Source organism: Hypoxylon fragiforme (assembly GCF_022984875.1).
Source record: "Hypoxylon fragiforme strain CBS 206.31 chromosome Unknown GGS25scaffold_5, whole genome shotgun sequence".
In the NCBI taxonomy this organism is placed as follows: Eukaryota; Fungi; Ascomycota; class Sordariomycetes; order Xylariales; family Hypoxylaceae; genus Hypoxylon; species Hypoxylon fragiforme.
Window position 1 is genome coordinate 691,450 of NW_026054760.1, and position 27,257 is coordinate 718,706.

The window sequence follows — 27,257 nt, forward strand, 5'->3', positions numbered from 1 at the left end:
TTATTTTCCATATTTCCGACTACCAAGCCACAACCGCCACACCCCATGTTCCACTAGCCACCACTTGCGCACAGCTCACTCAGCTCCCACATTTAAAGTTTAGTGCGCTGAACTGTTGAACAAGACAGACACAAGACGATAAGTTACAGTGGAGTGGACCAGTGCGAAGTGGATATTCTTTTTTGACGCGAATCACACGTCATTGGCCGGTTGTCGAAATCCAGGGACCCATTCTTCCAATTGAGAATTGATTTGACCAGATTGCACACAACCCATCATTTTCCCTTCGGAAGGAACACATTTACTAAGGCAAAAGCTTCCCAACTTTAATTAATCCCGAACTTGAAGCTTCCCTCCTTCTTGTTAAACTTCTTTTTTTGTTCTTGTTGTTTCTTTTTCCTCCTCCCAATTGAACCCTTTTTCTTCTTCTGCTCTCTCAAGCTTTCCCTCCAACATCCCTTCACTTTCTTGTTCTTGCCGTCCTCGTCTCTGTTGCCCAGCATGGTGGCCCTCCGATACTCTGTCCTTGCCGCTTTGGCTCTTCGCCTTGTCTCCGTCTTCGCCGCTGAGGGTGATTCCGTAGGTTTATTCTACCCGTGTAGCAATCGGCTTTGTAATGTTAAAAGGAATTGGTTGCTAACTCATGTCCCGACTTCTTCAGCCTGTCGCCGATGATGCTGGTAGTCCTACGGACATCGAGCTGAATGCCCACCTTGTCGCCACCTTCCCCGAAGCCGAGGATATCTTTGGTGTCAAGCTAGTCAATGGCCGACCCACCAAAGCTGTCATCGACATTACCAACAATGAGGATGAGCCTATCTTGGTGGCCTTCGTTGGTGGCCAGCTCTTGAATCCCAAGGATAACGGTCCCAATGCCGACCCATCGAGCGCCGTGGTTCGCAACCTGACTTCCGTCTCCTACCAGGCGTCCATTCCCGCCGGCGAGAAGCAGTCCCTTCCGTACTCCTTCATCCTCGACATGCAGCCTCAGGATGTCCGCCTGCAGCTCATGGCTGTTGTGAGCAACTCTGCCAACCAGATCTTCCAGGTCGGTGTCTATGATCATACCGTTAGCATCGTTGAGGCACCTACCAGCATCTTTGATCCTCAGATGTAAGCACCTTCTTTTCCTTGCCTTATTCACCTGGAAAGAAAAACTCACATTATATTTCACAGCATCTTCCTGTACATCTTCCTGTTGGGCGCTTTCGCTGGTACCTGCTACTTCGTGTACAAGACCTACATCGAGGCTCTCTTCCCCCAGACCAAGCGTGCCAAGCCTACTGTCACCAAGAAGGTCCGCACCGTCCCCGCCGAGAAGGAGCCTCTCTCCGGTGGCGAGGGCTCCGGCACCGGTACCGACAACAAGGGCTACGACGAGAGCTGGATCCCGTCCGACCACTTGAACCGCCCGACCGCCCGACGCGTCAAGAGTGGCGCCAGCAGCAAGTCCAAGAACAAGAACGCCGAGTAGAAAAGACGTCTTGTGAGGGACATGGATGCTCATCGCGGCTAAGCAAGCAAGGCATGATATGGTTCCGGGGGCGAAAGAGCAGGACAGAGAAAGGAGTGGTAATGCAACAAACCCGTCTTTATATTATAAAGGATTGGACAAAACGTGTATTAATTTGGTGGGAACATTCCCATGACAGGACGAGAAAAGAAAAGAATTAAATGCAAATGCAAATACAAACGCAGCCGCAAATGCGGCATCTGTAGGTTTCACTGTTACATGTAAATATGTATGTCTGTGGTGGCCTGCTACATATGTATGCACCATGCCACCTCATGTTCAATGTTGTTTGTCATGTTGAATATGAACCCGGCTGTTAATGCACTGATGTAATACATAAGGAGAGGGTATCAATGCGAACATTGAATCAATCATGGAATAGGCATTGTGTGGAGTATTCATGTCGATATGAGTGAATGAATGAATGCATGCATGTACCTATTAAACCCTTTAATGTTGCACATTGCAATATTGACTAACATCCAGGTTTATATCATGAATTCTTGAGAGTGAAATTGAATGTTAAAGTAAAAGTGAAAGTGAACCCATCATGAGCGGCTACCAAAGGCGTGTGTCTAACCTAGTATACCTAGTTACCCAACAACATGAAGGTTTGGTTTGTATATCTTCTACCTAGTAACTATGCTCGTACATGCGTAGGGAGGCTTAGACGGTAGCTCGGTCGCTTACTGTTGAGTCTCGTAATACATGTAGGCAGCTTGGGTTCCTTCACAGTGAAAGTCTAGCCTATGTACTTATAAGTGCCTAATCTAACCTAGGTATGTAGGTACATATGTATTCATTCATACATGCATGTCTACCTGAGACCATGGATGACTACTGCATGGTATACTTCGTCGTTGCTAGTTGCATAAAGCCTAGGTATTTCGGACACCAGTGATTCTTGTTTTTGTGGGAGTGCGTGGGGGTGTTTTTGTTTCTTGTATACCTAGTATGCATGCTCGTAGCCGGATATGTGCTTGAGTTGACACAAGAATTTTGTCCGATATGCTTGATTCTGGGTTAGATGGTGCTACTTACTTAGCAAGGACGTCGTGGTTTCCAAGGTTGGCATCTGCTACGTTATCATGTTGGCATGAAACCGTCTGGATCGGGTCCGAGGCTGTGATCACACTGATATCATAGGATAGATGCGCAGTGTTTATCTGGTAGCAGGAACATCTCACAGTTCAAGGTCACTGTTTCAGTGCCTTCTTCCATGCACTTTTAACTGAATCTCATGGTTCGACAAGGAGGAACAGCGTAAGGCAAGATCGGACTATGACTGTCAAGATACATCATAGGCTAAGTCGGAATCTGTTAAGCGAGATTGTGGGAAACTCGGATTCTGAGTATGTGTAATTGACATCGGGGATGTTGAGCGTAACTGGTTGGTATAGGAAAAGTTGGTCACTGTGGTGAATGTTAAATGTTCAGTATGAGACAGGGTAGGCCAGGAACTTAAGAAAGGTTCCGTGACTCTGTATGTTCATCGGGGTTTTAAGGTACAAATCGAAAGTCCTCGAGAGACAAATTGCTGATTGTCATGTGGCTGGATTCGCATCGCGGCTCTAAGCCGTTGCGCAACGTATACCAAAGCTTCGTGATACGAGGGTTCAAAGTCTGAATAAAGCATGCTGTATACTCTGTGGATCATTCGCTGTCTATTACGCTTCCCGGATTAGGAATTATGTTCAGTGACATTGTCGGATACCAGAAAAAACAAGACGTAGGTATTTGCACAAGAAGAATAGGATAAGATGATCCGTAATGTTGTGTCTCTGGCGGGATTGGATTAGTGTCGTTTGAAACCGATGATAGTTAAACCTGTGTACGGAGAGTTCCAGTGGTAGTAACAGGAAACATATGAGTGAATAATAGAGTGAGCGGTTGAGGCGACGATAATATCGAGAGCAGCAAACTCATATCCTAAGAACAGAGTGAAAACAACATACGTGGCAGAAGAAGTGTATGGAACCTTACTTCCGCGGCTTCTACACAATTAGACATCCGTTGTTGGACGAAGTGGCCGAGGCATATCTGCCTCTCCACAATCGTCATAGAAACATGTCCAGTCATACGAGGAGTCATATAAGCCCGAGTTCTCCGAATGAAACATGAGCTTCAAGGCTACCTGATATGCCTAGCAGCCAACGGCGTCTATTAGCAGTTTATCGCTCTCCGAGCTTGCTCCTTGCGGAAATGTATGCATCGTTTAGTGAGAAACCGAACTACATAACGTCTTATCGAGCTTATACAGTTCAAGGTTGTTATTTTGAAGAATCTTCAGCCCGGGGTCTAGACGGGTCGGGTACTCCCGCCTAGCAACGGGATCATGTGCTGGCTGGCTGTTACAATTTCGTCTCATGTACCTAGCAAGTCTAATCTCAGACGAGGCGTCAGGCGACTAAACCGAGGCAAATGCCTCACACCGAGACGGGCGTTGGGCGTGTATCAGTTTTGAATTCTCTGCATTATGCAAGGAGACGCGGAGTTGAAGGGTTCAGACAAGTAAGCTCAAAGATTGACCTGCGAGTAAGATAATGTTGACGTCATTGATGATGAACTCCGCTGGCAAAGGGGGGCCTTATTGATAGAGTCAGGGAGTAGGAAATCGGCGAAAGAGAAAGGCCTACTTCGGGCATACTGGAGTCAAGAGCATCTAGGAGTCTCGGAATAAGGCTTAACCGGTAGGTCTCTGGTAAAAATTACTCACACAAACCCCTCTGGTTCAGCGGACCATCGTCTCCGGCCTTTGTAGGTACGGCGGCTATTGGGATGAGAAGTTCAAATGTTGAAGACGAAAAACCAGTCAGAAGGACAACTGTGGCTTGAACGTCAAAGAAACTGAGGCATCAAGCCTGGATGTGAACCCGCACCGCACATGCATGAGGCTTTCCGCACAGCCTCTTTAGCCTCTTTAGCCTCATTGGCCCCTCTAAGCCATACTAAGTATGATGTAGCTTCATCCTAAGTATGAGGCATGATCAGCGGGGGGCGACATGGGAAAGGCGAATCGAGATCATAATGATGAAATCTGTGAAATCTGCATTGGTCCGTGATTTTGACGCAACCTTGTTCTCCAAATCTATGTACATTGGTAAGTGCCAACTGCAAAGTGCTTCGTGCTTGCGGTTCTAGAACGGGAGCTCTCCACAAAATATTGCTCCGAAAGTCATGTTGTCATTGCGCATGTAGCTTAGCATAGATGAACCAATGATAGAGCTTGATGTCATATTTCCCCTGCAGCTCCTGGGACTTTCCTGGAGCAGAAGCTCCAAGCAAAATAGCATTTGATTGGCTAGAAGTTCCCAAAAAGGGAAACCGACAAGGGCATATGCATGTCAAGTCAGTTACCCCCCTTGTACCGACAGTACCGTACTGTATCCTTCTTTCGTACATTACTACTATGCCGTACATCCCCCACGATGGAAATCTATGGTACTATGTAGCGAATCTATGGTACAAACATATCGAACCTATTATGTAGTATCGTACCGGAATATTGAGGACCCTAGATGTTGATCATGATGAAATGCTAGGCACCCTAACCAACGAAATTGTCGAGTCAGATGAATACGGTAGTATTTGTGGTAATTTTAGATGGCAATTCACATGTCCCATATAATTGGTACTCAAGGTAGCCCCTCGGGCTTTAGATACTTGGGTACTTGATCAAAGTAGGTTCAATGCTTGATCAGACGGGCCCGAAGTTCTGTATCCCGTCTATAATAGGTGAGTGGTGATGTCAGAGTATCAGAAAATACACGCAGCCTAGTACCTATGTAACTTTCTGTATGGCAGGAGGGAATAACCGCCAAACACTTTCTGTGGAACAAAGGTTAATGGATGATGACGTCTTCTCGTAGTCCGCATGATGCACTCGGTGTTGTATTCACAGATTTATGGGTAAGCAACTTGGGCAAGGGGAAGGAACGAGAGCCAAGGTAAGGAAGGTTAGAGGCTCAACCTGGTGACAAATATTCCCCTCAACCTTCTATATAAGACTATTCATCTTCCTCCTAAATTCAACCCTTTTTTCTCCTTCATCAACAATCATATTAACAGATCAATACTACTACAATATCAACTTTTTCAAACATACAAATTACCAACCAAACTACCTTCATCATGGACAAGATTCAGAACGCCGCTAACTACGTCTCCGACACCGTCAAGGGAGCTACCAACACTGCTTCCAAGGAGGCCAACAAGGAGGTCGCCAAGGACAACAACGCCAGCATTGGCACTCGGTAAGCTTCATTCACAACCACTTTTATTATCTTTTCATGCCTTCTTACTAACATTCTCTTCAGCGCATCCGCTGCCAAGGACGCCGTTGGTGACAAGGTCGACGAGACTAAGAACAACACTTCCGCCGATGTCAACAAGGAGGCTTTCAAGCACTAAATGCTTCGTCTCTTCAACAACAACTATCAAACAAAACTCCAACAACATGATTGTACGAATGGCATGATTTGGGGGGAAACATGATTACACTTGGGCGTCTAGGAAACAGAGATTCGGGCCTTTTCCTTTGTTAAATGTGATGGCAAATGGTGACGGGCTTGATGATCTACTAGAGATCATGGCTCGAGGCAAGCTTACAATACCCCTAAGATAGTTCAGAATTCAAAGCTGCAATTCATCGTCCACTTAATATGTCTTCTGAAGTGAATCTAATACTCGTTAGAATGTGCCTTAATGTATATCTCTTGACTTAGCTTCATGTACTGCTGATATTTTTTTACAAATACATCAAACGTCCTTTCCACTTTTAAAGTACAACAACCGTTTGCCATTATGGTCAATTAGCCCCCAATTCCCCCATCATCTCCCTCCACCCCACCCTCCTCCCTCCATCACCCTCCCCATCAGCACCCTCAAAATTTGAACTAATATCGTTGTCATTTCATGGTGCAATTTGTTTGTGTGTTACTCACGTATCTTCCCGAATGCTAAAGATAGATGCTTCTGAAAGCGAAACTTTGTCCATGAACGAAAGCAGGTAATTAACGAACATCTATCATTCAACCCTGTTATCATCCGCTTATAGCAACATACCAAGGAACGTGAAGGCCATCTAGATACGAACCATCGGGAGAAGAATCAAGTCGAGCTTCCAGCGCACTTTGGAGGCTTCCGCTTTGGTATACTGAAACACATCCTCGCTGCTGGCAAACAAGTCGGCTGCATCGTCGTGGTTGGTGTTCTGGATCGCGCCTTTGATATCAGCCGTATACGCCTCCTCGACATCGGGGTCGTGCGGCGCTCTCGCGATATCCTCACGTGCAGGCGCATTCGCCGATTCCTTTTGGGTCTTTTCGGATTCAACCATAATTAATTGTGAGGCCTTTAGGACTTTTCAAGACGATTAGGGCAACGGAAACGAGGCGGGGAATTTGTTGTCTGTCTGTCTGTCTGTCTGTTGGTTAGAAGATCCCGATTTAACAGGAAGACATCTACGGACTTATGCCTTAAAAGCATATGTATATCACGAACATAGAGTAAGGATCCTGAATGTGCTTATCGTTGCTCGTCAAACGAACCGGTTGTAGAATACCAGCATCGGCCGGGGTGGCGAGGACAAACACTCCTTATCAAGTCTCATCGCATGATGATTTTCCATTGTCTAGCCCCTGACATCGCCAACATGGCCGAATTAGGCAATTTTCACAGTTGAGTCCTCGTGTCGTAGGAATCGTGTGAGAGGTTGCTCGGCTTAAACGGATCAGCCATGGCGAGTATAGGAGCGTCATGGACAGTAGATATAGCTGGTGGTTCGGCACTAATAATTGTTCTTATCATTCCATTTATCTTCGCAAATCAAATATACTGTCCACTATCTCAACTGATATAATCACCTGAGTACCTACCTAGTCGTCATGCTCATCCACTAGAACCTGCCCTCACCTACGTACCAACATGTCGTTGTTAAAGGACTACCTTACGAGCGCGGCGTGTCTTACGGCGAACAAGCAGGACCCAAAGTCCGGGCCAATATCAAATACTACACAAGACCAGGAAAACTAGCCTCCGCGTAAGTCTTGAAGCCCCTTTCCTACTCAAAATAGAAAAGAAATGCAGTTGTAATATGCAAATAGGGCTTTGATGGAGCACATCATCAAGGAGGTGTACATCCCTGCCATACACCAGTTATTACCCTAGTGGCCTAGAGGAAATGCGTGGCATTGCCGATGGCGCGGGAGTTACGCTAGAGGACATTGTGCTGCTCAACGCACGGTACGATCTTGCCAGAATCGATGAGCCCGAAGATGAGCCCAATAATGGCACTAACGGTACCAACGGCATTCACCACGACGAAGACGTGGCAAACGAATGCACAAGCGCCTTCTTCCTAAGCCAAACCACCGCAAGCGGCAACGTGTTCAACCCGCAAAACTGGGACATGTCCGCGCGCCTCTGGCTCACCGACGCCATCGTCTACCTATAAGTACACCTAGACCCGTCCTAACGCAAGCCCTCCATGTTCCTCGTGGCGGAAGCCGGGCAGCTAGGGCGGTCAGGCATGAACTCGTTCGGCACCGCCGTGACTGCGAACTCGCTCATGTCGACCGGTACCCGGGGGGCAGCAGCTGGTTCCGGCGCTCGCGGCTGCAGCAGCGGGTGCGCTCTCCTGCTGCCGGGAGGGAGATAAGCGTTGAGGGTGTGGTGCAGGCGCTGAGCGACCACCTGAGCTACACCGAGGCGCTGTGCGACCACCCGGACGACGCGCCGGTCGATGCGGTGATAAGGCATTTGCCGGGGTACCCGTTCCGCAGCTCGTCGGCGACGGTCGCGTGTGTGCTGTATAATGTGACGAAGCGCCAGGTCACGGTGTGTAAGGGCCCGCCGTGCCAGGGGGTGTTTGGGACGTTTGAGTTGGGGGGAATGGTGGAAAGGGGTGATATAGAGAATATATTTGCATTTCAGGTATTATAGTTAGGTATTTCTTTCCTTTTGATTTTGTAGATATTGTATACATTGATCAAGATCTTACTACTTATCTCAAATTTCTCCTCAGTTCCTAGATAAAAAGAGCAAGTGGAAGGAAGGAAGATAATTTACTGGATCAAATTCATCTCGAACTTTCTTACGTACCTAGGCTGTTAAGAATGTCTTGAGATGTTCCATATACCTCTCCCGTTGATCTACATGGGACATGTGCGCCGCATTATCTAGCGTAATCCACTTCGCCTTCGGAATGTGATCGAAAAACGGCTGCATCGCTACATCCTGAGCCTCATCCTGGGCGCCGTTGATCAAAAGAGTAGGCACTTTGATTCTGTGCAGTGACGGTATGCAAGTCCAGTCGCGAAGCGAGCCAGAGATGTAGAGCTCGCTTGGACCGTACCTATTGTCCGCGTTAATAGGGGATTGTGCATCTCGGAACTATTACTCACATGGTGCCGTAAGTTGTCGCATCTTTGGCAAACCAGTCCAGCGCAGCCTGAACCTCCGGCATAGGCCACGGTCTCGCAAGGCTAAGGTGTCGCTTGTAGAAAACTTCCACCGCAGCTTCGTACTCCGGGCTTGCAAAGTCCTGCTTCTCTTCCGAGCGATCGAGCACTTCCTGGATATCTTCCGAGAGCTTGTCTCGCAACGCTTTGATCCCAATTCGCCATACCTCCATGCTTGCCAGACTATTCGAAAGCACTAGACGTCGGAGAGACACCGGGCTCGGCGGCGCCGCTGCCCACTCGGCCGCGAGCATGCCGCCCCATGAGTGTCCGTATACATCGACGGGCCGATTCCTAAGACCTAGGTGGGAGAGGAGGTTGTCAAGCTCGTTCTTGAACAAGTCTGTAGACCAAAAAGCTTCGTCGCCGTTTTTCTCGGGGAGGTGCGTCGAGCGCCCGTTCCCGATTTGATCGTAGAATACCAGGGGCTTGGAGGGTGCGAGGTCGGTTAGCGGTAACAGGTACTCGTGGCATGCCCCTGGACCGCCATGTAGCACGATTAGGGGAGGTTCGGGCGACGACGCGAGGTCGCCGACGACTTTGTACCAGGTTTGGCACGGCTCGGGGAGACCTGGAATAGCAAACTGTACGGTGCCCTCCGTCATTTTTCGGGTTTGTGGCAAAAGAGGAGAAGAGAGTGTTGCGGTACGGCCGGGAATAAACCAGCCAGGTGCCTACTTGGATATTTATGTAAGCCTGCTGCCTGCAGCCTGGCTATGTTGTCGTCTGTATTGTACCTAGTACTAGGTACTGAGTGGAGACATAAGTACCTAGGTACCTAGATCTGAAGCCTTATATGTAAGGCAGCAATATCACAACCCTCACCGGCGATACCATTTCTCCTGTACCGAGTACCCTCCCCAAGGTACCTCTCGACCGAAGTTAAACTTATAGGTCCCCGGAAAGCAACATCTCTCACTCCCTGGGTGAGAACTCGGGTACCTGAGTTTTCAACCTAGGTTGGCTCAGTGGTAAGGTGCGAAAACCACCAGGGCTCCCCAGAAAGTGCGGGTTCAGAACGAAAACCACTGTGGGACGCCCGAGGGTGCGGGTTCAATCCTACCACAAACCTTTTTCTTTTTTTTTTTTTTCTACAATTCTTTTTGGAATTGAACACCACCACTTATAAAATGAAGCTATTCATACTTGACGGTCGTCCCATTTATTTATGTAAACCCCTATAATTACTATTAGCGCCGAGAACAATTATTATATATTTAGGCATCACATAACTACATTAATATCATGCACTCTTATCGTTCTATCATGCTTAAGGGGTTACCAGGGTGACCAGGGTTACTTAGTTACGCATAATTTCCGTTTCCACCTTCACCTTCTCCACTCATCTTCAATTCTCCAACTGGCCCAGACTTAACCAGACTTATTAATTAACACTTAACACTTTCTCAACACACACATGCGTGCACTGTACACACAACACAGCCTGTCTTGAACGCACGCGACCGATCATTTTGCTTATCCTCTTTATCAATTGATTTGACTCAAACTTCCAAAATGTCTTCCTTCAAGGGCTCACAACCCCCCGATCTATTCGACCAGACCACACTCGTCTCACTCGCGTCCACGCTCGCCATCCTCGGGGCCGCCTACCTCCTATCCCTCCAGGCTCTCGACCAAAAGACGTCCAACAGCCATCGCTTCCTCTTCATATGGCACGCCTTCGATGCCCTGATCCACTTCATTCTCGAGGGCAGCTTCCTCTACCACTGCTTCTTCTCTTACATGCCGCTCTCCAACGTGTCCAATCCGCTGGCCCTTGCGCCCACCGCGCATAACTTTTTGGGTTACAACAATCGCGCTTACGGCCCCCAGGCTGGTGGTAACAATCCGTTCGCGCAGCTATGGATGGTGTATGCGAAGGCTGACAGGCGATGGGCCGGGGCTGACCTGGTAAGCTACCTACCTCTCCATTCTTTTACTATGCAATATTACTCAAGTACATCCCATCACTAACGCGCCCTTCCCTAGTCCGTCATCAGCCTCGAGCTCCTCACCGTCTTCGTCGCCGGCCCTCTCGCCTGCTACATCTGCTACGGGCTCGCGAAGAAGGACCCGCGCACCAACATCCTGATGATCGTCGTCGCAACCATGGAGCTCTACGGCGGCTTCATCACCTTCTGCCCGGAGTGGCTGACCATGAACTACCACCTCAACGCGAGCAACTTCATGTACAAGTGGGTCTACCTCGTCTTCTTCAACATGCTCTGGGTCGTCATCCCCGCCTACGCCGTCTACGTCGCCGTGCTCGACATCAACGACGCGCTGGCCGTGCGGACGCGCTTGGCCGCCGCCGTCAAGACGACGGGGAGCAGCAGCCGGAAGACCCGGTGAATCCCAGTGGTGCCGCATAGACGGCTGGGCTTGGATTTGGTCAACCCGGTGACGCTGTTCACTAAGGGCTTACGCATGAGCAAACGAGCTATGGGCAATGCAATGGATAGGTAGTTTGATGTTGATGATGAAGACAAGATCGAGGCAATATTGATTGATTGATCCTCCGGTTGCGGTGCGTTACGTGTATCGGTATGTAGATGTGTGTTTATCTACACGTTACAAATATGATACCCATCTTACCTTCTACGTAGTATTTAGAGACGTGTTTATGAAATATAGATTTGGTTTCGATAATGACTGAAAGGATTTCATGTGACCTGAGTCTCACCTGATTTTCATCTTCATTAATATTTAATATTTCGGCATGTTGGTATATACTACTATGATGGAATATATCTATATACCAGGTACCTATCTAGGCCAGTGTCTCAAAAACAACTACAAGTGTATAACGAAGTCTTTATACCATGTCCCGAGACGATCCTGAACCTCCCCCCTTTTTCTCCTTTCTCCATTTCCCCCTTTTTCGAAGAAATGACTTAAAACCCCTCAACATACCTAACCTACGTATGTAGCTTACTGTCTTGCTGAACTTCATTGTACCCTCATGATACCATCTCAGCTTAGTTACCTCTGTCCAACCCCTTCAAAACCCACCTATCTATGCGTCCAACTTTCGAATACCTATATATGCCCCTTAAAGCTTCCGCCAACATCCTCTTTCTCCCCTCTTTCCTTTTTATAAAACTTCTCCTAATCATGATAACCTACATACATTACCTCGCTGGTATTGTTGCTAACACATCACGCTCACCACCATGGTCACTTATATATATAGAAGCTAACAAAAACAACGATGAACCAACCTATCGTTCACGGTTCAAAAACAATATCTATTGTTTTTTTTTTAATTTTCTTTTATTATCAATATTGTACGTATGCCTGAAACAAAGCTGGTAAACATTCACCGAAATGCCCTCACCTAGGAAACCCTAACTAGACCCATTTTGCAGCACGTTTTATATACCTAACCTTTGCACCATCCATGCCTTCAATAGCCACATCTTCAAAACCTCGCCACCGCAATGAAACCCAGGGTACCTACCTACCTACCTACCTGGTTGGTTGGCTGGTTGGTTGGTTGCCGTCGTTCGCCTGTCGCTTTTTACAATGTGGTCGACGACGAGAAACCACCTGTACTCCCGTTCCCCCCGCTCCCGCTCCCGTTCCCCCCGTTCCCATTCCCCACGTTCCCCCCGTTGCCCCCGTTCCCGTTCCCATTCCCCCCGTTCCCATTCCCATTTTGCCCACCCCCGTTCCCATCCCCCCCGTTCCCAGCGTACCCCTCCCTCGCCAACATCCACCCGAGCTCGGTCCCCGGCGCGTTCTCGCGCACCCTGTCAATCATCATATTGACGACGTGCTCGGAGTTGGGGCCCCACGCGGCGGCGGCGGTGAACAGCGCGCGCAGCTGGTGGCGCGCGTTGAGGGCGTTGCCGTGGAGGGAGGCGACCTGCTGCTCGAGGTGCTGGACCGTGTCGATGTCGAGCATGGGGTGGTCGTGGTCGTGGTTGGGCTGGGGGTTTGGCTGCTGGGGGGTTGGCTGTGGGTTGGGATTGGGGTTGGCGCCGAACGGGTTAGGGGGGTTCGCGTTGTTGTTGTCGCCGGGGTTGGCGAACGGGTTGGGGGGGTTGGCGTTGTTGGTGTCGCCGGGGTTGACGAACGGGTTAGGGGCGTTCGGGGTCCCGCCAGATGGAAGGGGGTCCCAGTGGATCTGCGCTCCGCAGCCCTGGCCCGTTTGGAACAGCACCATCAGTGGCGGTGGCAGCCCCGCCGCCGCTGCACCCCACAGCTGGTTTGGGCCTGGGTTTGGGCCTGGGTTTGGGTTTGGGCTTGGATTTGGGCCTGGGTTTGGGTTTGGGCCTGGATTTGGGCCTGGGTTTGGGTTTGGGCCTGGATTTGGGTTTGGGCTTGGATTTGGACCTGGGTTTGAGTTTGGGCCTGGGTTTGGGCCTGGGTTTGGGTTTGGGCTTGGATTTGGACCTGGGTTTGAGTTTGGGCCTGGGTTTGGGCCTGGGTTCGGGTTTGGGTTGTTGTTGTTGTTGCGGTCCCGGTCCCGGTTGCGGTTGCGGTTGCGGTTTCGGTTGTGTCGGCCGTTCCGATGCCGGTCACCGGCCGTGTTGTCGTCCCGGTCGCCGTGGCGCCGGTTTTGGCGGTGGCCGTTGCGGCGCGGTGGCATCGCTGGCCCTTCATAGCGATGATTGTTCGACCCTTGGTTGTTGCGGCCACTCATTTTTGAGGTGTTAGTTGTGTGTTTCTGATGGCTTTCTTGCCTAGGTACTTTTTTCCTTTTATCTTTAGAGATGAAGAAACTGTTGTTCAAAGCTGTCAAAAGCTGACGAGTTGTGATTCGTTTGATGATGGGAAATAAAAAAATACAGACAATACCCCGGGGTTTCTATTCCTATATACATCGCTAAACATACCGCGTATCTGAGGCCACTCATTTTGTTCGGCTATGCAGATGATATTTTCAGCTGTTTCCATACGATAGCAGCTATATACCTGTGTACCGTGTCCGACTGATTTGTTCCATAACCGAGCATTGTTTTTATCGTTATTCTCGGCACCCCCCTCCCCCCTATCCCAATGCCAGCACGATATTTCGTGGTTCTTATAATATTTCTGTAAACCATTGCCACTATCCCTCATACCCCCTTCGCTATATCGGAAGGATTCAAGTTTATACATAAATCATGAACACATACCTTCCTTACCACACGACCAACTCCAAGGTCATCCGTCCAAAATTGTATACTACCTATATATAACCCAGCCACCTATCCACCTACCCAAGACCTACCTTCTAACTTCAACAACCAAGGTCAGCTTGGGAGTTGGGCAACGGTACCTATATATGGAGGTACCTAAATCTGAGAATCCCATCCCTAAGAACAACCGTCTTATCGACTGGCAGAGTAAAAGAACAAGTTCAGTAGGGAGGTAGGTAAATAGGGGCAGCACTGTAAACTCCCACCCGCGTAGCCAGTACCATGGCCGCAGCCATTCGTACAAAAGATCACATCCCTTACAAAGAAATTGCTCATAATTTCCCTGCATTCTGCAGCTTTGGTAGACTTGTCATATTCATGACAAGCACTTGTGATAGGTACCTAGGCAAGAGATATATTGTACGATACTTATCATATTCGAACACACGGATAATCTCCACTAACAGCAGTATTAGGTACCTACCTACCTACCTAGTAGGCACTCTGTCTAAGGGGCCCCTTTCTCTTCTGGTCTGGAGCGAGTTTTATACCTGCTAGGTACAAACTGCTATCGTCATTTACGGTTTACTTCTACAAAGGTCATGAGATTGGCATATTTCACTTCACTTTACTTTATACTAATCGTTTACTGGTATAATATGTAATCAATTAATTACTAACCCCATCCCACCAGTACCTAGCGGTGATATTTCCCATCGCACCACCTAACCTTACTGTAGTAGTAATAGAAAACAGATGGGTAGAAAAGACATCGATGTCGACATTAACATCGAAGAGGATGAAGCTATTTACTTGTTGCCCCCTTATGATCGAAAGGTATTCAGCACTCAGTTTCTCACTTCCATTCTGAAGGCCACTTAATGCCTATGTCGAATGCAAGCTTTTGATCGGTTGGTCGGTTAATTGGTTGTTGGTATGGGGGTCGGGGACTGCGATTGACAGTTTCCATACTAAGATATCATATGCCTCGTGGTCGTGAACATCGTGAATTTTTCCCTGCTTGCCGCATCCCTCAACGCCGTAATTAAAAAAGTTTCCTCACAGGATGCTATTACCTATGAGCCTCAAACGTCGCCCGTTATAGAATTTCTTTCAGCTGGGCCTTCTGTTGCGGCGTTAAACTCGTCGGGAATTTCACGTTATACTTGATAATGAAGTTGCCCCGCTCGCCTGGCTTCTTCGAGATCGGCATGCCCAGTCCAGGATAAGTATCTGACGTGCCTGGGCCTGTAGGTCCGCTCTTTTCTATGTTGAGTTGCTTTTTCTCGTCAATTGTTGGCACTGTGCGTCTCCAGCCAGTCAGGGCCTCCTTCAGGTCCAGGTTGATGGTGTGATACAGGTCATCGCCGTCGCGGGTGAAGAGCGGGTGTGTTTTCTATTGGAACCATTATGTTAGTATTCGTATGATCAATCAAATCTTCTCAGATTGGGATGATAGGTAGCTTACCTCTTCGACGATGAAGTGTAGATCTTGTTTGCCGCCCTCTTCTTGGTCACCAACACCCTTGAACTTGATCTTGCTGCCCTTCTTCAAACCGGGCTTAATAGGAACTTCAAGGACCTGATCAGTAGTGGTTCTCTTGCCCGTTTCGTCAAAGGTCTTTCGCTTTATCTTCATCTTCTTTGTGGTGCCGGTGTATATTTCCTCTAAACTAAGAGGTAGGGCCCGTTCGACGGTTGTAACATCGGGTGTGGCCTCTCTTGCTCCACTAGAGAACGGGTCTCCACTGCTTGCAAAGTTGTTGCGCGTGCGGGTTCGACCACCTGAACCTCGAGGCATGCCACCACCACCCCTCGCAAAGAACGCATTGATATCGGGGTCTTCGTCTTCTCGTCCTAAGCCACTGCTACCGCGCATGAACTCGGCGAATATGCTTTCCGGGTTGCTGAAAGCAAAGGGGTTACCCCCACCATTGCCACCGGTGCTGAAGTGGAAGGTCCGAGTACCTCCACCACCACCTCCTGGCATGCCACCACCGAAATCGAAGCCTTGGAATCCACCAGGCATTCCACCTTGAGCTCCAGAAGCAAATGGATTATCAGGAGATGGCGCGGAGCCACCGCGGAGGAGGAACTCGAGCCCATATTGATCATATGTCTTTCGCTTTTCGGGGTCGGAGAGGATCTCGTAGGCTTGGGAGCACTCTTTGAACTTTTCGGAGGCGGAGGGGTTGTCCTTGTTCTTGTCGGGGTGCCATTTTAGTGCTGCCTTCCTTTTTCAGTTGTTAGTATGCTATATTGTAAGAGTTGGAGAACAGGATATAAGTAACGGGAAAGGTAAAGCAATTTAAAAAAAAAGAAAAGAAAAGAGGGCAATGCAAGTGAATGTGTGGAATATAGATGCAAGGTATGAAGTGGGGTAGACCTACCGATAACCCTTCTTGATTTCATCTTGAGTAGCATCTGGCTTGACGCCGAGCTGTTCGTAAAGTTTTGTCTCTTTCACCATTTTGAATGGTATCGAATGAGTATGTGTGATGTTGCGTTTGTAGTGAAGATTGCTAGTATGTGGGATTTAACATTCGACGGGAATTGTTGGTGTTGATGGGTCGATCGATGGTATTCTTGATCTTGAATTTTTTTTTTGTTGATGGATTGAATGCTAAGGTTTTGGGTTTGATAAAGGAAAAAAAAGAAAGAATAACAATGGAAGTTCCTTTTGTCGTTTGGTTATTTACTTAGGAATTGTGTGCAAACGCAATGAGAAGCTTTTGGGCGTCACGTACTGAACCGCCGCTTTTCTCTTTGTTGGTGGGTATGTTGGTAGAAGATTCGGGAATTGGCGACGAGTAAATGAGGGAGAGGTGGGTTTGAAGTGACGTTTTTAGTTTGGTGGACAGTGGAGGACAGTGGTGGACAGTGGAGGACAGTGGTGGACAGTGGAGGACAGTGGACAGTGGATAGTTAAGTGGAAACGATAAGCTCAAGGTAACCCAACATGTAACTGCCAAAGTAACCTACGTACCATGTACTTACCGGGGTCCCCGTGGTACATAGCTCAATGATGTACATACTAGCAGTTGCGCTGCTCACCCTGCGGCCCCTTCCATATTCCTTAACGTTAATTGTAACTTATGACCTGGTAGTCAGTGGTAGATGCCCTAGGAATGAATCCTTGAAAGGACTAATAAAAAAGCGCTGCATGTGGATGTCCTTTGATCGAAATAAGGTTACGTCAGATCAGGTGACAAGCTATCTACAGTAGTACCTCCTAGATACAACTAGACACAACTAAACACAACTACATATACACAAAGCTCGAGTATCCTAGAACCAGTGAGAAACAACCTGATCATTGGAGGTCATTCTCTGGCACTGCCACTTATCAATACTGGAATTGATTGATCAAAAAACCTGATTGGCGTACCTAGGACCTAACAATGACCAGACTTCTCGCCAGTTGGTGGCTGACTGATTACCTATGTGTTGGAAATACGACAGCGACCACAGCAACATGCCTATCCTTTATTGCTTCCTCTACTACTATACATACATCCTCCTCCCCTAATCCAATCCAAGGATGTGGGGTTAAGCGCGGGGGGGTCACGATACGGATTAAGGGACTTTGCAAAGCGGGTGTTGGGGCGATTGGATGGATGGCCGCCCGCACGAAACGAATCGTTGGTTTCTGCGTGTACATATTGCGCATATCCTAAACTACAGGTGACATGCCATAACTGATCTAATAATGAATAATTTCAAGGTATGAGAAGTGAAATACTACCATGGGCTATCCATCTCGTGATGTGTTTTCGTCAGTCTCCATTGCCGGCTGAGCAACAATGTAATGCTGTCTCACCTCGGGACTACAGTACCTATTGGAAGTACAGGATACATCTGTATGCGCAATGGTACATACATACATCAATGATTACCGTATGTAGGGTATGTGCATACAGTGATGAACTTTTCAATGTTGAGTTTGAACTTTCAATTATTAAAGTTGCTGGAACATTCCAGAAATTATAGTACTTCTAAATTGTACCCGTGTAAATGTGGATACGCATGCACTGTACCTAGTACCTATACTATTCTCACTTCGAAACGGAGTGTTACGCCCCATAAGTTGGCTGTAAAATAACATAAACTTTACGAAAAAAAATTTGCAACATGCGTTTTTTTTACAATATAATCTGCGATATCTTAATTAATTTAATTTATAAAAATGTTAAATTAATTTTATATTAAATATCTTATTATGCGTAATATAATTATATTTTTTTTATGGAAAATACGGCCGATAAAAGTATTTTAACGTTAAAAAAACGGTTTAAATCGGCACTTAAATCGATACTTTATAACACGCGTTTTTTTTATAATATAATCCACGATATTTTAATTAATTTAATTTGTAAAATTGTTAAATTAATTTTATATTAAATATCTTATTATACGTAATATAACCGTATTTTTTTTATGGAAAATCCGGCCGATAAAAGCACTTTAATGTTAAAAAAGCGGTTTAAATTAACGTTTAAATCGGCATTTAAATCGATATTTTAAAAAAATAACTAACCTTTTATATTAAAAGCTTAACTATTAAGTAAACTACGTTTTTCTTTAAAAAGGATATATATCGATAAATCTTTTAATAAGAATTTTATTATATCGCTTTAAATAATGTTTTTTAAATAAACAGCCTTTAAAATATAAAGTAAAAATACTTAAAACATTAATACTTATATAAAAGTAATAATAAAATAATATATTATAATTATTAAAAAGCTTGCCGTTAGGAAGTTTATTATTAAAAAGTTTGCCGTTAAAAAGCTTATTATTAAAAAGGTTATTATTAAAAAGTTTATTACGAGAAAGCTTATAATTATTAAAGTAATTAAAAAAAAAATATTTTAATAAAAAAGGTTAAAAACATTAAAGTTATTAACGAAATAAGCGATAAAACGGGAGATAATAATATATTTATTAATATTATTACTTATAAAAAAGAAAAAAAAAAGCTAAAAATTAAAAAAGTTAAAAAGAATTTTAAACGTATTTTTATATAAATAAAGTTAACCTTTAAAACCTTCTCTTTTATAAGTTAAATTAAGCTTATTAAAAAGTTTAATAAAATATATTTATTATTTATTAAATAACGTGTAATTTAAGTCGATAATATATTTAATTTATTTATATAAATTAATTTATATTAACGAAAATTTTACAATATTAATTTATATAATAATATTAAATATAAAGTTATTAGCTTTATATTTAAATAATTAAAATAAAATTATAAATAATTATTTTTTTATATAAAAGTTTTAATAAGTAAAAAATTATAAATTTATATTAGTTTTATATATTAAAATATTTACGTATTTATTTAATATTATTTATACGACGATATAAATGAAAATATTATTTAAAAGGCTTTTAATTTAATAAGGCTTCCTTTTTATATAACGTTAACCTATTTTTTTAAACTTAAAATTAAATAAAAAACACTTTTAATTTCGATAATAATATTTACATATTAAGGGGTATTATCTTTAAATCGATTTACTTTTATAAAGAAAAGTATATATATACCTTAAATAATAATAACACCTTAAATATAATTAAGTTATAAACGTAATATATTTAATCGTACTTTTATTATTATTATTAAAATAACTTTTTATAAAATAACCGTTACTCCTACCACATAAAATAAAATTAAACATCCATTTATACTTACTTTTAATATATAAAAAGCTTATAATAAGCATTGGAATATATATAAAATACTTTAATAAATAATTATTTATTAAAAAGGAAAAAAATATAAAAATTATATTAAATAATCACTATAATATTATTAAATTAAAAATAATATTTTTTATTATACGTTACTCTTTAATTAAATTTATAAATAATTTAAAAATATTTATTACGGCAAAAACACCTATTATAACCCTCTTTAATGGTTAATAATAAACTTTATAAAAAAAAAGCAGTTAAAAACAATTAAAAAAACTAGGTTTAACATTATTAATAAATAATAATAAAAAGGTGATTTTTTTACTTAATTAAGTTTTTAAACTTTTAAAAGAAAGTATAAATATATAAACATTAATATTAATTTTAATAACATCGAAAATATTATTATTCACACTTATAACCATATAAAAAAAAACTTATTAAAAAAGTTTATTAAAATAATACCTTATTTTTAATTTAATATAATTAAAACTATCTTATTTAACTATTAAAACTCGGAATTAATAAATTTATTACCATTTTTACCTTTAAAGATATTATTATTATAATACATTTCTTTAATAATTTTACCGATTAAGAGCTTTTTTTTATCGATTTTAAAATTAATTAATAATAAAACGTTATTTAAAAACCTTATAAAAGGTTTTAACTACACGATTAACGATTTATAAAATATTAGGAAATTATATAAAACTTTTCTCGCAAAAAATATTTAAGTTATTATTATTTATCACCTTAATAATTAATAATTTATAAATAAAAAAATATCATATATTATATATAAATAACTACACTTTTTTATTAAATAATTCTTAAAAATTAAAAAAATGTTAGTTAATATATTAAATATAAAACCATTTAAAACTTAAAAAGCATTACGTATAAAATCCGTATTAACGTTAACGTCGTTTTTATTACGTAAAACTATTAACTTTAATCGTTTATATAACACATTATAACACTTTTAAGCTTTTAATATATTTATTTACTTTTTAATAATAATATATAATTTATTAATTTACGTATAATTGTTTTAAATATTTTTAATTTCTATTAATTATTACCGCTATTATTATTATTATATAAATCGTTAAAAGATTTTAATAATACATATATATAAAAACGTTATAAATATTTAAAAAAAAGGGGGTGTTTTTTTTATTTTATATATTATATAAATTTATTTTATTTATTATATTAATAAATTATATCTTATTTTTAACCGTTTAAAGAATCCCTTAATTTAATTTTTTTATTAATTAACCTTGTTTATATAATTATTAAGAAAATTAATAAAGTTATTTTTAATAAAAAAGTCCTTTATTTTCCACCAGTTTTAACGACGTATTAACTTTTTTAATAGTTTAAATCATGCTTTAATAAGGTTAAAATTAAGTGAATATAACGGCAAATATTATAACTTTACTTCGAAACTTTTAATTAAGTTATAAATCTTTTATAAGTAATAAAAAATTACGTTATTTATTATTAAAATAAACCGGGGATTTAAAAAAGGAAATATTTATAATAAAATACGATTTTTTAATTATTTTATAAATTCGATTAAGTTTATTAAGCTTTAATAAACGAAGTTATTAATTATCTCATTTATAATTATAACCGGTAAAAGGTTAAACCTTACCCTTTTTTTTAAAAGTTTAAAAATAATAAAAAATTATCTTTTTAAAGCTTAATCGTATTAGTAATAAATAACACGTTTATTAACTTTAAACTTATCCACAAATATAAATATATTAAAAGTAAATTTATTAATTATTAATAAATATATACATATAATAAATTAAATAACAAATAAAGCAAGAATAATAAGATAAAACTGGTGTAATATTAATATTTAAAAAGGGAGGTTTAAATTTAAAAGTAAAAAAAAGATTTAACCTTTTATATAATTTAAATTATATAAATACCTCTTCTAGTTATGTACGTACCGCATTAATACGTACCTTTATCATATAACCATTACTTATTTTATTTTCTTTTCACGATTAATTAATTACAAATGTTATGTTTACCTTATGCTTAACCCATCTTTTTAGTCGTAGATTAATTTAATTAACCTTTATTAACATCCTTATAACCTTGTTTAGAAATACCTTAATTATAACATCGGCTAGATTATAATTGCTTTAAATTTAATAGATATTATTTATCTCTTAATTCTTATAAAATTATCGAAAAGTTATTAAATCGATTATTAATTGTTTCTTATTTATACTTCCTATTTAAACCAAATATTAATATAACGAAAAAAAGTTAATATAAAGCATAAAAGGAATTTTAAGGAACGATAGCTGTTCCAAAATAATATTAAAAATATAATAAATAATATAGCTAACGTTAAAGCTTTAAACTATCTTATAGATTTCATTAATTAATACATTACGTATAATTCGTTTATATTTAATAAATAATTAATAAATAATGTTTCCGATAATTTGTATTTTATTATTTTAATTAATAATTTATTTAATTCTTAAAATAATAATATAATTAATTTATAAGTTGAAGTCTTAATTATTCGCAAATAATTTGTTAATAAAAATATATAAACGTAGATTTTAAGGCTTAAGGTTAATATAATTAAGCCTTTAATCTTTATTATTTAATTATTATTTAATTTTAACATTTAACGCTTTTACTTTTTTAAGCCTTAATTATAAATATTAGGCCGTTATTAAATAATTAAAGGCTGTTTTGGGTTGGTAAATTAATAAAATATACGCTTCCTAAGCTTTTTATTTAATAAATCTTTTAATTATATCTAAGGCCTTAAGATTTAAAAAGTTAAGCTTCTTAACTTATCCTTTTTGTATGGTAAAAACATCGTAACCTTTTTTGTAAACTATAATTTTTAAACCGTTAAAATCTTCTATTCCCTTATTTAAGATTTTTTAAGATTGTATCTTAATACTTACCTTTATAAATGCCTTATCTTTAATGGTAAGAAATTTATTTATATCGACGTTAAAAATGTCGTTTGTTTAAAAACTGGTAAGTTTAAAAAGGTTTAATTATATTATTAGCAAACATAAATTAAACGCTAATAATTTCATATGTAACTATTATTAATAATGTCGTAAATAAATTTCAAATTAATAAATTCCTAATTTAATAAAACTATATAATGATTTTATAATTTGTAGTAACGTTTTTTTAAGATATTTTTCTTTAAATTTAACCGGTAAACATATCAAAATCATTTATTTTATTAACGTAACTGATTAAATATAAGTTATCGTAATATCTCTTATTATAACCTTTATTCCTCGATAATATAATATAAATATTAAGGTAAATATTATTTGTTAATTAATTTTTTAAATTGTAAGGATATACGTTATAATAAATTCCTTATCGAAGTTATCGTAATTTTAAACTATTAATCGTAATTTCTTATAAAAAGTAAAGATATTTTTATTTTTAATTTTTTAAACCATTTGTAATTTAAAAATAATTACGCTTTAATAGGTTATTAGGTTATATATTTTAGATTAAAAAATATCTTTTATAAATAAAGTGTTTAATTCTTTTATATTTAAAGCCTTATATAATTTACTTAAGATAATAATCTTACCATTTACTCGTAATTTAAATATTAAAATAAAGTTATCTTTTTCCTTTACTAAAAGATATAGGCTTGTAACGTAAAAAAGGTTATTAGCAATCATAAAATCTTCTTTAAGGACAATAATATAATCGTTAAGATTAAAAATTAACTTTGGTAATTATATTTTAAACTTTTTTAATAATATTAAAAACTTTTTTGGTTAAATATAAAATTTAATATAAATATTTTTAAATATTAACGTATTATTTAAAACGTTAAAAACGATTATAACGTCCTTATTTATAACGGTAATAACCTTATATAGTCCTTTTTATCCATTTTTTTCCTTATAAACGAATATATTATTACTTATAAGAAATAACATAAAAAGTATTTTTTAAATGTTAAAGTTATTTCTTATATTTAAAATATCTTTAATTAATTATTGTGCCTTTAATTTCTTAATTTTTATTATTGCTTTTTAAACGGTTTAAACTTTTTAAATCTACGTTAAAATTAATGATAAATTTATATTAATTTTTAAATATGCGTTAAAAATTAAAAAGGTAAAAATAAAATTGTTAAAATTAGTTATATCGTTTATTATTTTAACCGCTATTTAAAGTCGAAATATCTTTAACCTTAATCTTTAAAATTTTTTGCTTATAATTTCATAAGCTCTTTTTATAAAACTATAATATTCCTCAACCTTACTAATTAATTAATATACTTCCACGAAAACTTAATAATAGATAATTTTTACGATATAAGTTTTATTTTTAAATTTAACGTTATTAAAATTCGTACCGATATTATATATAATAATATCTGATAAATTAAAATATATATCGATTTAATATTATCTTAACATTTTTTAAATTTCTTTAGCGAAAAGATTTTTTATAAAACGTACTACTTAAAAACCTATAATTATATTAATGATATAAAAAATAAATTATTTATTTAAATATATAATATCGACGATTATTTTATAATTAAAGTCTATATTAAAATCTTTTAAATTAAACTTAAATTTTTAAAAAATATTGTTTTTAATTTGGTAATAATAATAAAATTTATTAATTTTTTTAATATTATTAATCTTGACGTTATAATTAGCCTTATTTAATAAATTATATAATTTATTAACTAATAAATAACTAAAACGAATATATAAACGTCGTAATTTTGTTTTTGTAAAAAATATAATATTTTTAAAATAAAATCATAAATATCCTCATTTATAGATAACGTTAATAATAATATCGTCTTTATAAACTAATTAATTAATAACATTATTAAAATATATTTCTAATTGATTTATATTTTTTAGCGATAAAAGAAATGAAATGTCGATATTTATAACATAGAAATTAATATAGTTAAAGAAAATGTCGATAATAATTATCTCGAAAGATTTTATTAATTATTTGTTTTTAAAACGAATTTAAGCTTTTTTTACGTAGGATTTATTTATCGTAACTCGTTTATCGAAATGTTCCTTAATAAAAATTAAACATTATCTTTTTCCGACCGTAAATACTTAAACGGCATTTATATTAAATATAATACCTTAAAAAACATCTTTTATATATCGGTTTAAAAAGAAAATATTATCGGTTATTGCTACGTTTAAAAAAAGACAGGCAATTATGTAATATTAAAAAATTTAATTGAATAAATAAGCAATAATTAAAAAAAAGTTGTTATTATTATTATAATTTACTTCTAATATTACCGCTTCGTTTTTTTATTCCGCTTTTAAACTAAAATTATTAAATCTTTTATAATCTGCTAAAAATGTTACGTAATTCTTAATTAATAAGTTACGTTTACTCTTTTATTCCTTTTTAACCTTTTTTCGTTTATACTTAAAATATTTAATAAATTAATAACTTTTCTTCTTATAAACTTAACATTTACGTTTTTATGATTTAGAAGATTTTTTAACATTATATTTACCACCCTTATTTATTTTATAATATTTACGATTTATATAAAATTAAACGTTTTTTTTTTTATCATCGTTATTATTAATACACTTATAATTGTTTAATTTAACTATCTTAAAAATTTTATAAGTTTTAATTAACGCTTAAAATTTACTAATTAAATCTTTAAATTTTAATAATAATTCAAATAAAATATATTATAGTTAAAATATAATATGGTAGACGCGATAAATAAATATAATAAATTATTATTTTTTTTTAAATTTAGGGTTAAACGTTTGTTAATATAAAAAAAGCTTATCGAAAAAAACTTATAACATTTTTAAGTTATTTTTCCCTACATTTTTTTTGTTATTTTTAACATTAAAAAACGTTGTTATAATTTAATTATAATAATACTAGATCTTATTTTATTTAATATTAAAATGTTGTTTTATAATTAAATACATATCCGTAAAAATCTAATAATATAAGATATTATAAAAAAAATATAAGGTTACCCTTTTTATAAAAATTATAAAAAATATAACATAAAATTACGTTTATTATATTTTTACCATATAATAAATATTAAGGAAAAATCGAAACTTATTTTCGAAAATATCATATAACTTACCTGTATAATTATTTTTATTATTTTAGGTTTTTTTAAAATGGCTAATAATAATTGGTAAATATATTTTATTAAAAATTCGTATAAAAGAAATATTATAATAAATAATGTTTTTTTAATTATCGATAAGCATTTATACTTGCCATTATTAATTAAATATCGATAAAAATAATAGTATCGTTTAAAAGGAAAAACTTAAGTTTCTACCAAAATAATTTACTCCTCTTAGTATAAATTTTAAAAATAATGTTAAAAATATAAACGGATTTTTTAATAACGGTTTAAAAAGTCTTATACCATTTCCTAAAGCCACTTAACTACCTTATAACTACCTTTCTTAATCACTTTAACCAAATTTTTGCTATAAAATGTTATTATATAAAAACTTAAATAAAAGATTTTTAAGATTTAACGGCTATAAAAAAGATATTAAAAATAATACTAATCTTTAAAATTACGGAAATGGTTAAAATAAATTAAAAAATCCAGCCCTAATAAATGCTTAAATAAAAGGAAATAAACCATCACCTATTCGTTAAATAAGATTTAATAATTATAAAACTAGATTCTATAATTAGCTAAAAAAGGAAAAAAATAAATAAAACCTTAAAAAGAAGTTGTTAAAATCACGAGGAAATTAAAATAAAAAAAGTAGCAAGTTTAAAAACGGTCGTTTTCTTAAAATAAAGAAAAATGCAATAAAAATAATAAATTAAGCAGGATTTTAAGACGTTTATAATGTTTGTACCAACGATTACCTTAACTGCTATACTTTAAAAATAACCGGACTTAATTTCGTTTAATACATAAATACCTTTTAAATTAACGTATTAAGCTATTTTATCTAAGCTTATATTAGATTTTAGGAATGTTAATATAATAACCTTTATATATTTACTAAATTAACCAACCTTTCCACGTAATTATCGTTACTTTTACCCATATAAATCCCTCATTACATAAATACATTTCGTAACGCCGTTCGTAACACCCTTAACATTCCACTAAAATCATTTAAATAGAATATGTCGAAATATCTTTTATATTTTTTAAATATTTCTTCTGTTATGCAAACGTAGTTGGCATTTTTATCGGTTATTTCGAAATTAGTAAAAGCTAATAATACCTAAATATTCTTCTACTCCTAAGTAGCAAATAATAATATTTCGTTTTACTTAATAACCTTTAAAGTAAATTATTACTTTAATAATATTATTTTGTTAAGAATAAAATTTAATAACTTATATAACTCGTTCATATCTTTTTAAATAATAAAATTAATATCGATATTATAACCTTTA

The 27,257-nt window shown here is 37.6% G+C and overlaps 8 protein-coding genes across 8 annotated transcripts; 4 read left to right on the forward strand and 4 right to left on the reverse strand.

Moving 5' to 3' along the window:
• The first annotated feature begins 310 nt into the window (after positions 1–310).
• GGS25DRAFT_267397 (uncharacterized protein) lies at positions 311–1,536 on the forward strand. The gene is made up of 3 exons (XM_049257355.1): positions 311–579; positions 662–1,113; positions 1,177–1,536. The coding sequence occupies exons 1-3, from the start codon at positions 502–504 to the stop codon at positions 1,472–1,474; spliced, it is 828 nt and encodes a 275-aa protein (XP_049116399.1). The 5' UTR covers positions 311–501; the 3' UTR covers positions 1,475–1,536.
• Positions 1,537–5,160: 3,624 nt separating this feature from the next.
• On the forward strand, positions 5,161–6,168 carry GGS25DRAFT_489442 (glucose-repressible gene protein). Its single transcript, XM_049260900.1, has 2 exons — positions 5,161–5,766; positions 5,830–6,168. The coding sequence occupies exons 1-2, from the start codon at positions 5,645–5,647 to the stop codon at positions 5,921–5,923; spliced, it is 216 nt and encodes a 71-aa protein (XP_049116400.1). The 5' UTR covers positions 5,161–5,644; the 3' UTR covers positions 5,924–6,168.
• A 178-nt stretch (positions 6,169–6,346) lies between these two features.
• On the reverse strand, positions 6,347–6,940 carry GGS25DRAFT_489445 (uncharacterized protein). The gene has a single exon (XM_049260901.1). The coding sequence runs from the start codon at positions 6,849–6,851 to the stop codon at positions 6,597–6,599; it is 255 nt and encodes an 84-aa protein (XP_049116401.1). The 5' UTR covers positions 6,852–6,940; the 3' UTR covers positions 6,347–6,596.
• A 754-nt stretch (positions 6,941–7,694) lies between these two features.
• Positions 7,695–8,455, forward strand: GGS25DRAFT_521432 (uncharacterized protein; the record flags this gene model as incomplete). The annotated part of the gene is made up of 2 exons (XM_049264062.1): positions 7,695–7,924; positions 7,978–8,455. 2 exons carry the CDS (start codon positions 7,695–7,697, stop codon positions 8,453–8,455), a joined length of 708 nt encoding a protein of 235 aa, XP_049116402.1.
• Positions 8,456–8,614: 159 nt separating this feature from the next.
• Positions 8,615–9,578, reverse strand: GGS25DRAFT_521433 (proline-specific peptidase; the record flags this gene model as incomplete). The annotated part of the gene is made up of 2 exons (XM_049264063.1): positions 8,615–8,867; positions 8,917–9,578. The coding sequence occupies 2 exons, from the start codon at positions 9,576–9,578 to the stop codon at positions 8,615–8,617; spliced, it is 915 nt and encodes a 304-aa protein (XP_049116403.1).
• A 466-nt stretch (positions 9,579–10,044) lies between these two features.
• Positions 10,045–11,625, forward strand: GGS25DRAFT_489448 (Emopamil-binding protein). Its single transcript, XM_049260902.1, has 2 exons — positions 10,045–10,883; positions 10,962–11,625. The coding sequence occupies exons 1-2, from the start codon at positions 10,489–10,491 to the stop codon at positions 11,323–11,325; spliced, it is 759 nt and encodes a 252-aa protein (XP_049116404.1). The 5' UTR covers positions 10,045–10,488; the 3' UTR covers positions 11,326–11,625.
• Positions 11,626–12,493: 868 nt separating this feature from the next.
• On the reverse strand, positions 12,494–13,621 carry GGS25DRAFT_521435 (uncharacterized protein; the record flags this gene model as incomplete). Its single annotated transcript, XM_049264064.1, has 1 exon — positions 12,494–13,621. The coding sequence occupies one exon, from the start codon at positions 13,619–13,621 to the stop codon at positions 12,494–12,496; it is 1,128 nt and encodes a 375-aa protein (XP_049116405.1).
• Positions 13,622–15,198: 1,577 nt separating this feature from the next.
• On the reverse strand, positions 15,199–16,569 carry GGS25DRAFT_521436 (DnaJ-domain-containing protein; the record flags this gene model as incomplete). Its single annotated transcript, XM_049264065.1, has 3 exons — positions 15,199–15,495; positions 15,568–16,333; positions 16,490–16,569. The coding sequence occupies 3 exons, from the start codon at positions 16,567–16,569 to the stop codon at positions 15,199–15,201; spliced, it is 1,143 nt and encodes a 380-aa protein (XP_049116406.1).
• Positions 16,570–27,257: the final 10,688 nt, after the last annotated feature.